Here is a 13,693-nt window from a genome sequence, read left to right as displayed (position 1 = left end):
AGGAAGGAAAGAGAGAAAGAAAGGCCAGAGAGAAGGGGGGAGGGGTGAAAAAGGCTTCGGTAGGAGGAAGGAAGAGGAGAGCTGCAAGGGGAGGCGGAACAATGAAGGTCTCAGGCCGTCCAAGGCGCACGGTTCCGGCGGCACGTCCGTCCAGCCAGCCTGCGGCCAGCAGCTGCACGCTGCGCAGCGTGTGGGCGCTGAGTCACCGTCCCAGAACAGCAAGCCGCGGTGCAGGTCGGGGGGGAGGGGGCTGGTTGGCATTTGCAAACTTTTTTTTTCTTCTTTCCTCTTTCATTAAGGCTGTGTGCTGACTCCCACGTAGGAGAACTTATTAAACCGCACGTACTGCCTCTTGGCTCTTGGGGCCAATCCGAAGCGGTCGGCAGGGGGCGCCACAGGCTCGCTTACTGGCCCACCAGCTTGCTGGGAGCTAGAGCGGAGAGAGGAGTAGGGTGCTAGTTCCCGAGATACTCGAACATTTTGCTGGTGTAGCTTTTAATTTTGACACTCGCAGCTGCCGGAGTAAACTCCTCACTAGAAACCTCGAGACACCCAACTATCCCAGGAACGCTTTAGCTCAGGGTTCTATGAGCAATTCCATAAAACTGGGCCTCGATTGCGCAAGACGGGGAGTCCAGTCTCGCCTCCCCACTAAGGCTCTATCCAGCCGCTCCTGGCCGCCACGCTAGGCGGTGACCTCGGGCGTCTCCGCGAAACTGATTCGCACCCAGGACACGCGCTCTGAGCGCCCCTCATGGAGCTCGTGACAAGTAAGCTCTGTTAGGTCAGAGCTCTGACGGGGCAACTCGCACCTTCACTTCCATCCTTCCTGTCCAATACCGGCGGCTAGACCCCAAGTTTCCGAGCAATCGGGAGCAGGACCCTCCCTGCTTGGATGCGTGAATCGAGAATGAATCAGCATTGAGACAGTTTATTGGTTTGCAGTTCTCGTATCACCCATTTTATGTAAATAGATTTTACAGAGACACAATGTTTCCTTCTTCCACAGGCAATAACCAGGCACTCTATTTTACACACGCACGCGCGCGCTCACACACACACATTCCACGAACCAAACAATGTTACACCTCGCTGAGACATTCACGTCTTAAAATAGGGGGAAGGGACAATATAATTGCTTTAAAATGCCCTTAATACAATATATAACGTACAAAAATATCTCTATATATTTGAAGTTACAAAAAAAATCTTGACAGCAACAAACTTAAATATTGATAGTTACCTCTGTATGTACAACACGCATTGCACTTTTCCTCTCTAGGTTTGTAAAGTTCAAGTAATATTGGGGCTTGCGCCCCGAAGGGTGACACCCCATGAGAAATAAGTTTGTGAGCGGGCAAAGCAGTGGCTCAGACCCCTGCTCCGAAGATCTCAGCATTTATTTCTTAGTTTCTCCTCTCCCTGAGCCTGGCACTCCCTCGGATTCCTCTGCCCTCCCTGGGCACCCAAGTCTCATGGGGTGAAGAAAGCGCTCAGCCCCGAAGGAGAAGGGGCTCTGCAATGCCGGGGCTCGAGGCCAAACGGTGCCTTCGGGACTCCAGGTATCTGCAAGACTGTCTCAGCCTGTTCCCCGAAGTCCTCTGCTCTGGGAGGCGCCAGTGGGACGCTTGCGCGACTGTTCGATGCTGTCACGGGAGCCTAAATCCTAAGGAGAGTGGAAAGCACTTGGTGCACCCGGGAGTCCCGAGATGCGCGTGCCTGTGGCTCGGAAGACACCAGAGTCCGGCCCTGGCCTGCCTCGAGCAAGGAACGACGGCGCCGGCGGCCATAGCCTTGGGGGCTGATCTTGCTTCTGGGGGCGACACCGTCCTTGTCCTTGTCTGTGAACTGGTAGATCTGGTGTGCCAGCTTCTGCACCGTGCACGTCCCGAAACGGCAGCCAAAGCTCCGGAGGCCCTGGAAGTTATTCATACTCTGGCGGTAGCGCTTGACTCGAATGCGGGCGGCGTCCGGACTGCTGGGAACGGGAAAGAAGGCTACTTGAGACCCCCATCAAGCAGGACTTTGGCCCCAGTCATCAGGAACTAGAGTTATTCTAGGACCCGAGGGAGTTGTAATTTGCTCCGACATCCGAGCTGCAAATCCAGCCCCTGTATGCCCAGGGCCAGGACAGAGGAAAGGGATAACTCCTCCGGCACATCCCCCTCCCTGCACCGGGCATAGTTACCTGATCTGAGGGCTGGGAGAAGCGCCCTTCACGTCCTGGGGCCGTATGAGAGTCTGGACACGCTCGGCCTTCACGTCAGCGAGCCCGGTGGGGTAGCTGCTGGACACTCGCAGTTCCCTCTTCCCTCGACTTACAGCCCACTTATTCCATCTAGAAAACACAATCAGAGGCAATTCGGGTAAGTTCAAGCGACTTCCCGCCCGTGCTCATTCTCATTCACTCTTTTATTTTTTAAATTATTTACGGTGCTAGAGATCCACGCCAGGGCCTCGAGAATGCTAAGCAAGCTCTCTATCCCTGGACTACATCCTCAGCCCTCCCACTCACTTCTAACCCCCGCGAGACCAACGATCAGTTTTCCCTCGTCTGCCAGGTATCATGACTGGGGAAGACGCTGCCAGGACTCACTTCTTTCTGAACTCCGATGCCACGTCGAGCCGAGCAGTGTCGGCGCCTAGGAAGGCGAGTGAGCCCAGGAACATCAGAGCGACGGAAAACAGTTTCATTCTGGCAATGCACCGACACTGGAAAAGTAGAGAGGACGAGCATGAGCACCCTGGTCTGCTGCACCGCCCAGGCGGGGCACAGCCGGAGGGCGGGGGGCCCCCCGGAGCGGGCAGTCCCAGCCCCTTGTTCTGCTTGGTTTAGACGCTTATCTCCCCTGGGCTCAGAGACGCCAGAGGTGTTTGCACCCGCCGGTGACCCGCCCCACTGGGGAAGCAGCTGCACAGCACCAGGCTCCCAGAGGTTCCCTGCTCAATGTTTGAAACTTGGTTTGTGAAACAGAGGAGACTAGGTCTCTGGAGCTCCATCTATATGCATGAGCGGGATTCGGAGATGGAGGGTGTACCCCGCAGAGAATTACCCAAAGTGGGTTATTTTCCTCATCCAGCGCTCCCAGTTTCGGGTTTTGGCAAATGCTCCCCGCTCCCGCTTTAATTCGCTGGGCCTATGGCACCTACCTGCTGAAGGGGTTATGTGCCAAGTTCTTGGAGGAAAAGGTCCGAGACGTCCCTGTCTGGCAGTAGCAAAACACCGAAGTCCAAGACTGTGATGAGAAGCCAGAAGTGGTAAGGCTGAAGCTGTTCTGTCTAATGTCACCAAGAAACCACTGAGTGGCCAGCACTGGTTCCTGCGCTTTATAAGAGCCGAGGGGGCGGGGCCTGTTCTGCCCTCGCGCCCTCCCTTTCCTCCCGCGCGCGCGCCCCAGCGCAGTGCTTTCCCTTGAGTGTGGGGTTGGGGGGACTCTTGTGCTTGTGCCTGGAGGGCTCAGAGATGGGCTCCAGGAGATTGGTGGAGAAACTGCCACAGACCTAATTCTCTGGCATGGGTACAGGTGATAAGCAGGGGCGAAGGAAGACCAGGAAATTTTTTTTTCTGGGGGGGGGGAGGGGGTTCTTATCCCAGGACCTGTACAACTCAGTGCGGGGCCTTCTGGCATCGAGTTGCTAGAGCTAGAGCCGTAGGACCGTGCGCGTGGCCTGAGCCCGGGACCTGGGGAGCTGTGGCTTCAAGTGGACCGCGCCCCCTGCCGGCTCAGCGCCTGACCTAGACTCGACCCCAGACTCCCGCGGAGCCTCGGGGCAGGGTACGGATAAAGAACCCAGGCGAGAAGAGTGGCTGAGGCCCGGAGATTTCTGGATGGGCTACTGAGATTTCGCAATAAGGACAAAGCTCGGAAGGGCTGAATTGAGAATTGGGATTTGGAGGGGGTAGTTATCCGAAGTTTCAGAATTTACATGCCTATTTGGAAATACGGGAATAGCCAAAATTAGGAAGAAAGATACAGTTTTATCCCCCTCCCACCTTTGTAATCCAATTATGCCTTATAAGGTTATAACCTGGCTGCCTTCATCCACCCATTGTAAACGCGAGGATTGACTGCCAGGGAGCACACTAACGCTTCACATATGTTAATCGCTTTACAGTTTAAAACCACAGCCACATTCCGATTTCCTTTGATCTTTATACTAACCCTTGAGTTAGAGAAGGAAGGTAACATTACTTTCCCGTTTCACCGTGTATAAAACTGAAGTTCAGAGAGGGAAAGTGTATTGGCTAAAGCGACACTAAATGTAGGAAGCAAAAGAGTCCTAACTCATCCGGCAAGCAAGCAAGGTGCTTTGGGGCGCGGCGGCGTGGATTCTTCTAGGCTGGGGTCACCATTTCTTCAAGGGGGAGAGAAGAGTCCCAGCCCCCGCCCGAGGATATGTGCCTATTCATGATGAATCAGTTCAAACACGTTTGTCACCCATTTGTGCTATTCCCTCCCAGCTTCTTCACTTCACTTTCTTGCTTACTTTCTGGGGGCCAAATTAGGGAGGAAAGACTCAGCCCCCTGGGGCTCCCTACTTTTTACATGTGGGTCTCTGGTGTCCTGTCACTCACAACCCCAATCAAATGTCCTGAAGTCCAGCAACTAAATTGAGGCCCAGGGTGTGAGACCACTGACTAAACTGGCTTCTTGTCTTTGTTCCCTGACAATTCTGACAAGGGCAAGTCACCGTCTCTCTTTAGTGTCCGCATCTAGAATGTGTTCCCTGCAGATCTCCAAATTCCCCACCTCCCCTGCCATAATCAGTCTGAGATCCAGAGAACTGGGTCCCCCGACCTTGTCCACGATGTTCCTGGGCTGAGCATACTGGCTCAGCCTCCTTTTCACTCTCAGGACTGAACCATGGACATTGCACCTGGGGAAGAAATGGCCACGACAAGGTTATTATGAGGGCTCTTGCCAGAGGGAATCACTAGACGTGAGTTCCAACTGAGAGCGGGGGACAGATTCCAGGTTCTGGCACTGGTAAGGACTTGGAAAGCTTAGGGTTGGAGGGGTGGGTGCAGCGCGGCGAATTGGCCCGTTTCAGGTCGCCTGACTGGCCGCAGGACCGTCACCACAGAGACCGGCATGTCAGGCGGCTGGTCTGTCTGTACCGCAAACACCAGGTATTACTGTTCGCTTGCTGTTTCCAGAAGCCTCCCCAGTCTAACTATTATTTTTGTTGTCCTCTCCCATTTTCCGTCTCTTCCTTTCACTTCGTACCCAGGATCTTCTTCACACAGATCCTGTCTAAGATGACGGGCTGTCAGTCTCTAAGGATGCAACCTACTTGTCACCAGCTTCCAGCTGAGTCCGCACCAGATCAGGTTTTACTTTCATTTCCCCAGCGTGCGCCCAGGAGGTCAAGGACAGCTGGGCGTTGGCCCACTGCCAGGGAAGGTCCCGTGATCTGGACTCGTTCCTTCCAGTCCCTACCAACCCTGAGAGGTTCTGTCTGCAGAGAACTCTGCGGCTGTACCTCGTTACTTCCTCGCTATGTCCTTCAGGTAGACAGCGATGCTTTGAGGGAAACTGAACTCTAGCTTCGAGCCATGATCTTGAAACGTGCTCTTGGCTCAAACGTCTTTTTGAGCTGCAGGCGGCTTCAACAAGGAAAATAATCCAGGGGTGGAAACAGACTCAGTGGCTTGGCTCCATCAAGCTACAATGTCTGCGCCAGCGGCGTCACGTCTGTGCCAGGATTCCCACCTGAGAGCCTTGGCACGGGTCTTATCAGCCTGGGTGTTGTTTGCCTCTCAGGCAATTAGCAGGTCTGTCGCTTAAGAAAAAAGCCAATACTTTCTTTAACTCCTATATTGGCAATTCAGAGGATTTTATTAGATAATCTGTATCTTGGAAAGTGTGTGTGCCTGAGTGGGGCAGCAGGGGTCAGATAGTCCCCCAAAACATCTTAGGGCCTAAGTCCAAAAAAGATAATGAATTTGCCAAATCTGGACATCCATCCCACCCCCCACCCGGTGGAAACTAGTTGCCTTACTTAATCATCCTTAAAGGAAAAAACAACAACAACAACATAAATGCACACACACAAAAAAACAACACAGGAGTTCTCTTTCTGGTGATTTGTTAACACAAGAGTTTCCTCCATTCAAATTGCAATGATTGTAGATTCCCACTAAACATGGACAGTACAAGGAAGGAAGGAAGGAAGGAAGGAAAGGAAGAAACATCTTAAATATCTTCCTGGCAGGAAAAGAAAGAAAAAGAAAAGAAATCCTGGTTAATGAAGACCCACTAATTTTGTGTGTGTACACCAAATAATTTTGAAGGTGAGATTATAAATAAACTCCCAAAGTATTGTAATAAATGTGTATATCCTAATATGGTATGTACAAACATAAGTGTACATACTGAAAGTTTGTTGAATGATGGTGTTTCAGTTTTTTTTTTACATTCTCATTGAGTTTTTTAGGCCATAAATTCAAGCATTATTCTCAATAATGTTTGGAATTTAAAAAATTGTGTGGTGGTGGTTTCTCAGTTAACACTGTGGACACAATCCCTAAAGTTAGGGTAATCACACTTAACTCTTTCAGAAAAGTAATGGGAAATAACTATTAATAAGAATAACTAAAACACAAGTAGTACACAAGTAGAGGAGTACATTGCATAGTGATTGCAGATGCCTCTTTTTTAAAAACAGGAAATTTTATGGTGCATTTAGTATTCATGTAGCTCAAAATGTCTGTAAAGTTCAGAGGTTGTTTACAACATTCTCTTGAAAACAAGTTTCAAGATGCATCCTGAAATCATAACATCAAGTGGTTTACAGAAAGGACACAATCAGCCTTGTAGATTTGGTCTCATAAGGAAAACTAAAGCAGGATATAAAGGCCAGGGAACTTTTTTGATATCTCTGACTTCTCAAAGGAACTAATAAAAATATAGATTCTTTCCATAAATGGACATATACATAAAATCAATTAAAGTATAAAATAGGCATACAAGTTCAGGAGATTGACCAAGTTGAAATCTCTGACATAATAAAAAGTACCATTTCTTTAACTTATATCTGCTTTGGAGTGGCGGGGTCAGGGAGTGCAGTTAACCTCTGCTTTTAGTGCACAATATTTTTCCGAGCATCAGCATGAAGAAAAGTATGTTTTTGGTGCTCCTCGCCCTTCTTCTTCTTCTTTTTTTTTTTTTTTTGGTGGTTGTTATTTTGTTTTGTTTTTAGTGCTGGGTATCAAACCCAGGACCTCACATGTGTTAGGCAAGTGCTCTACTACTGGGCTATATCTCCAAACCCATGCTTCACTTTTGTGTTTCTGCACAAAACAGACAGAAAGTCAGTCCTTGTTCATGATCAATCCAGAGGATAGATCTCTTTAAAGATTAGGGAAGTTAAATTGCTGGACAAATGAAAAAGAACACAGAGAAAGTAATAAGCATAAAAATATTATACTAAAAAACATAACAGAACAAAATAAAATGACTTCAAGAGAAATTTTCTATGAATGTCCTTAATGAATGGATGATAGAAAGCATGATTAGACATTTAAGGTCACTTCTAGCCAAAGAGAATGGTGTTAAAGAGAGGTACCTGCCTACAGGTGGGGATCTTATGCTATCAGATTACAAGAGAGAAGGAAATTTAATGTATGAGCCTGTATGATTTGAAAGTTTATTCATTCCTTCAACAAATATTGACTGCTCGTGTATTAAGTGTGCAGCATTCTGCTAAGTTCTGAACATACAGTAGCCATCAATGAAAACATCACTCTTGCCCTCAACAAACTTACAGCCTAGTGGAGAAGCCAGCTGTAATCATATACTCACAGGAATAAATACATGATTGATTATAAACTGCTGTAATGTTCCAAAGGAAAACCAATGACTCAGGTGACCTAATGTTCCAAATGGAGAAAATAGTATATGCCCAGAGATAGAAAAATTTTTAGTACATTAGGGCTGAAGATGTATCTCAGTGGTAGAGCACTTGCAAGACCCTGGTTTCAATCCCCAGTCGGCAGAGTGGGGAGGAGAGTAAGCTGTGTTCTGTAGCGAAATGATAGCGGGGCATGATAGTGATGCCTATTATCCCAGTGATTCAGGAGGCTGAGGCACAAGGATCTCAAGTTTGAGGCCAGCAATTTAGCAATCCTGTCTGTTTGAGGTTGCAACTTAGTAACACTGTCTCAAAATAAAATAAAAGGGGCTAGGGATGTAGCTCAGTGGTAGAGCACCCCTGGAGTTTGGTTGGAACTTACTGAGTAAGAGATAAGAGTGGTATGAAATGAAATTAAAGAGGTCATCAGGGTCAGAGTAAACAAGACCTTTTGGGAACACTGAAGATTTCACACTTTATTTATGGTTACATGGGAAGTTATTGACAAGTTTGAAGACAGGAAAGATATGATCCAATATACATTTATTTAAAAGATCATTTATTCATTTTAAAGATCATTCTGGGACTGAGGGTGTAGCTTGGTAGTAGAGCATGCTTAGCTTGTAGGAGGCCTGGGGGTCCTTCCCAGCACTGCAAAAAACAAACAAACAAACAAACAAATAAATAAATAAATAAAAGACCATTTTGATTATTGGTTATGGTAGATGAATTAGAGAAGAATGAGAAGGGATGCCGTGCAGTAGGGGTACCCATGAGTGATTAGAGAGGGCCTAGTCCCACCATAATCTCTATTTATATCTCATGATCTGCATACACACACTTCACCTTAATTGCACCAACAGAGCTAATTTCATGGACATGCACCCTCTTCAGTTGCACAAGACCTGCACTCACAAGAGTCTGCACTTGGTTAAAAGTTTTGCTAAACCTGTTTGAAATTCTTAATAATTTTGAACAGTAGGTCTAACATTTTCACTTTGCACTGGGCTCTGCAAATTATGTAGCCAGTCCTGCTCACTAAACATGCAATCTAGGAAAAAGCAGCCTGCAAACTCTGACAGTACCTATTTATACTGTAGTTACTAATGTCAGAGGTACTTCAAATGAATGCCAAGTTTCAGTCATTTATCTCACACATATGAAAGCAACAGTAGGACACTTTCCATCATTTATCTTTGAAGTTCTCTTTCCTGCACCTCAAACATACACTCAAGGCAGAAGTAGTGTGTTTGCTATACAAATTTAACTTTAAGAAAGGGCAATAACCAGCTTACTGTTTTTAAGTTTTACATATACAAAACCTGGAACCAGCTGGGTACAGTGGCACAGGTTTGTAATCCCAGCAGCTGGGGAGGCAAAGACTGAAGGATTTCAAGTTCAAGGCAATTTTTGAGACCCTATCTCAAAATTAAAAATCAAGAGGCCAGGGGTGTAGCACAGTGGTAGAGCAGCCCTGGCTTACTGAACTGCATTTTACATTATTTCAGAAGTATTTCAGTACAGGAGAGAAAAAGAAAAGAAAAAATAAAAGAGTCTGGAATCAATGAAGTACAGAAACCAGTTGGAAATGTATTATAATAATCTAGGTGGAAGATGATAATGGTTCAGACTACTAGGGGTGGTGTTAGGATGGGGAGAAGTGTATATATTTGGGAAGTAGGAGCAATAAGACTGAATGATAATGTGGGGCTGACAGACATGCGTCAAGGGCAAAAATCTTTGTTTCTTGCTTAAGTAACTGAGTAGTTGGCAACAGATCAGGGAATTATTCACCACAGCTCTTAGTCTCCTTTGTTAGGGATTGTAGAGACAATTTGAAAGGACTCTAGCCCTGCCTATGGAAATTTGATCAAGTCCAACTCTCATACTGCCTCTCTGAACTGTAGTGGCTAACCACAGGAAACACTTAAAATGAATGTACAGATCAACCGCTTACCCCAACAACCCACTGTAGGAACATTGGGCTGATAAGCTTTGCTCACTAATTTTCAGCTTCATTTTGTCTTCTAAAGCAAAAAAGACGAGCATCTACTTTAGGGACTCTTCCATTATCGTTTTGCATAGCCTTGCTGCTTTTGCTGGCCTTTAGTGAAACAAATCTGGGCCTGCTTTACTCCCTCACTTTTTGGTGAAAGGTAATGGTGGTTATCTTGGGGGATGGTATGGCCTTCAGCCAGACTCAGAAATCAGGCTGCCTTGTCAGTGCTTATCAGTTTCAGCAGCTTGGCAGCTGTTGTCTGAAAAGCAAAGTACAGCTTTGGTGTATGCTAAATATGTTGACATGCATATAGGAACCCACAGTGTATTTAAATATAAACTTGGGATATTTGAAAATCCCTATGCTATGAAACAGTCATTTGCAAATGGCTAGCAGTCTACAGAAGACCTTAATAGATGAAATATAACTAAGGGTAGATAACATTTGATTCTAGGCTTGAAAGCAGTACAACTCTGATTTTTTTTTTTTTTTTTTTTTTTTTTTTTTTTTTAAGTTAAGGGCTTAGCAGTAGAGCACTTGCCTAGCACATGTGAGGAGGCACTGGGTTCAATCCTCAGCACTGCATGTGAATAAATAAAATAAAGGTATTATATCCATCTACAACTTAACATTTTTTTTAAAAAAATTTAAAATAATTTAAACTAATACTTGCAAATAAAATAAGAATTTATTTAAAAGCAAAATGGGAAACTTACCACTCTTACATCTGATAGAGATTAATTAACCAGAATATGTAAACTCAACCACAAAATGACAAACAGGGCTGAGAATGTAGCTCAGTGGTGTAACACAGGAGGCCCTGGATTCAATCCCCAGCACTGAAAGGTTGAAAGGAAGAAAGAAAGAAAAGAAAAGAAAGTCAATCACAAGTTCAAAGCCAGCCTCAGCAACTTAGTGAGGCCCTAACCAGATCAGTGAGACCCTGTCTCTAAATAAAATATTAAAAAGGGCTGGGGATGTGGCTCAGTGATTAAGCAACCCTGGGTTCAATCCCTGGTATTACAGGAAAAAAAGGAAAGAAGGAAAAAGAAAAAGAAAAAGTCAAAGGACTTGAATAGACATATATCCAAAAACTTTGAAATGACCAACATACATATGAAAAGATGCTCAACATCATTACTCAGTAAGTCAGTAGAAAAATGTAACCACAATAAGGTACTACCTCATACCTACTAAGATAGCTATAAGAAAACAATAAACAATAAAAACAAGAAAACAACGAATGTTGACAGAGATGTAGAGAAATTAGAACCTGTGGGCATTGCTGATGGGATAAAGTGATGCAAACACAAAGTTAAACATAGGATTACCATAGAATTCAGTAATCCTACTCTTAAGAATATACCAAGAATTGAAAACAGATACTCAAACAATTATGTGTATAGGCATGTTCATAGCAGCATGATTCACAATGCCAAAAGGTAGAAATAATTCCCAAATGTCCAGCAGTGGATAAACAAAATATGGTTTATGCATAAGGTGAAATGTCATTCAGTCATAAAAAGAACAAAGTGCCAATCCTTAGTAAGGTCTGATGCTGTAAGGTAGTACTGATGCTACAACATGGATAAAACTTGAAAATAATATACTAAAAAAAAAAACCTCAGACACAAAAAGTTACATACTTTTAAATTTTCTGGTACTGAGTATTGAATCCAGGGGTGCTCTACCACTGAACTACATTCCCAGACCTTTTTTTTTTTTTTTTTTTTTTTTTTTTGACACAGGGTCTTGCTAAATTGCTCAGGCTAACTTCAAACTTGTGATTCTCCTGCCTCAACCTCCTGAATAGCTGGGGTTATAGGTGTGTGCCACCATACACAATTTATAATTCAATTTATATAAAACATCTATAATAGGCAAATCCATAGAGATAGAAAGGAAATTGGTGGCTGTCAGGACAGGAAAAGAAAATGGAGTGACTGCTTAATGGGTGGGGAGTTTTCTTTTAGGTGATGAAAAGGGTTTGGAACTAGATAGATGTAGTAGTTGTGCAACATTGAATGTACCACATACACCTAATCGCACACTTCATTTTACCCCAATTTTTAAAAAGGAGGGTAAAATGGAGAAGGAACATAATTGTCCTTAAGATCTAAAAGGCTACATTATACAAAGATTTCTGCCACCTCTGGGTAGCTAGCTCCTCAGAGCAGAGGCAGGGGAAGTTACAGTCACACAACTCTGACATATTAAGGAAGAACTTTCTAACAATAGGGCTGTCCAGGAAGTAACATTACTCTTTTTTAATATTTATTTTTTAGTTGTAGTTGGACACAATATCTTTATTTCATTTTTATTTTTATGTGGTGCTGAGGATTGAACCCAGGGCCTCACACTTGCTAGGCAAGTGCTCTATTGCTGAGCCACAATCCAAGCCCAGTAACGTCATCACTCTTTACTGAGAGTGATCAAGTTGGATGATGATCTCCCAGGGAAGTTATAAAGAGGATTTCCATTTATGGGGTATGATGTGAAGATTTTTAAAAATTATTTTCAAGATCTATTTTCCCTCTACTTCTGCAATTAAGCTGATTCAGTTTGAGGTTAGCTATTTACAAATGAGGTCCTAGACTTAAAGTATTCTTCAGTTTCAGCCTAAACTTCGCAATTTGATGAAGCATGGTACAGAAATGGGAAATAGTCAAATAGATTAAATCTTCAGCTGCTGAAACATCAACCCTTTGGACTCTCAGTTCAGAGTTCCAGCATTTCAGCGGCCTGATGATGACTAGGGGTGGAGGGTGGCCTGGGGTGGGCGATGAATTGTATATTTACTTACTAAAAACATTTGTTAAGCCCTTACTATATACTAGATACTTTAAGAGCTCTTATATGAAAATGTTAAGGATCAAATCCTCCTAAATTAAGAGTGAGAGATAAGCAACCACGAAGGAAGATTATTTCCAAACCAGAGAACCTCAAAACTTCAGAAGTCTATCATTTGTGCATATTTTACTAAAACTTCACGTGATATTAACAAATGACAAAGTAAGGTCATCTAAGTGACACACCAGCCAAATTCGAAATGAGGTGTAACAAAAAGGAGGCAAATGACTTGGACAATCTCTAGACTCACTAATGCATTTTATTGCGTGCTTGTGCAGGGAACTTGGAAGTTACCACCTGCTTTAGGCTGCTGGAGCCCTGAGACCACTGAAAAGGAAGCAAGCCGAAGCAGGCGGTGATCCCCAGGGAGAGGGAGAGACCAGCACAGTTCAGGAGGATCCCGGGGAAACCGCGTTCCTGGGTGGAATCCTGCTCCCCCGGGTGCTCCGGGGGAAGCCCAGGCTGACCGCCCCCCGCCCAACCAGCAGTGAAACCCGAGGCGCCTTAAGATTGCTCAAAAGCCTCTCCCTCCCTCGCTTGCTCGTTGGCATGTTTCTAAAATTCCCATCTGCACAACATAAACAGGAAACGTGCAGCAAAAACCCTGGCGGTGCAAATTCCAAGCTTCCAGCCGAGGGCGGGAGAATCTCATCTTTGCTGGTGGTGGTAGTAAGCAGAAGAGAGAAAACTTTCGAAGGGACCCTTCAACTCTCCAAGTCCCCTCCCCCTCATAAAAAAAGAATAGACCCTCGCTTTAGGAAAAATAGGAAAGGGGTACCGCTAAGCGGCACGGAGGCCTCAAAGTCACATCCCGCAGCTCAAGTGGCCGCTGGTGGCTGGGATACGCCCAGCCGCCCACTCCCGAGAACGCCGCAGGAGCTGCCCGCCGAGGGTGGGGGTGGGCTCGCAGCCTCGGCTCGGGGCCACGGAGCCCGTCCGGGTGGGGGCGGGGGAGGAGCGGGCGCCAGGCGCGGCGCAGGCGCAGAGCAC

The 13,693-nt window shown here is 45.6% G+C and overlaps 1 protein-coding gene across 2 annotated transcripts; it reads right to left on the bottom strand.

The window, feature by feature from the left end:
* Nucleotides 1-962: 962 nt before the first annotated feature.
* Adm (adrenomedullin) lies at nt 963-3,286 on the bottom strand. 2 transcript variants are annotated; one of them, XM_076844208.2, is made up of 4 exons: nt 3,151-3,286; nt 2,597-2,712; nt 2,189-2,338; nt 963-1,978 (listed from the first exon to the last, which is right to left on the bottom strand). In XM_076844208.2, exons 2-4 carry the CDS (start codon nt 2,692-2,694, stop codon nt 1,660-1,662), a joined length of 567 nt encoding a protein of 188 aa, XP_076700323.2. In that variant the 5' UTR covers nt 2,695-2,712; nt 3,151-3,286; the 3' UTR covers nt 963-1,659. The 2 variants fall into 2 exon arrangements, with proteins under 2 accessions (XP_076700323.2, XP_076700324.2); XM_076844209.2 differs by having other exon boundaries at nt 963-1,975.
* Nucleotides 3,287-13,693: the final 10,407 nt, after the last annotated feature.

This window comes from Callospermophilus lateralis, chromosome 2 (assembly GCF_048772815.1).
Source record: "Callospermophilus lateralis isolate mCalLat2 chromosome 2, mCalLat2.hap1, whole genome shotgun sequence".
Lineage (NCBI taxonomy): Eukaryota > Metazoa > Chordata > Mammalia > Rodentia > Sciuridae > Callospermophilus > Callospermophilus lateralis.
The sequence above is the reverse complement of the archived record's forward strand: the minus strand, read 5'-3'. Positions and strand labels throughout refer to the sequence as shown.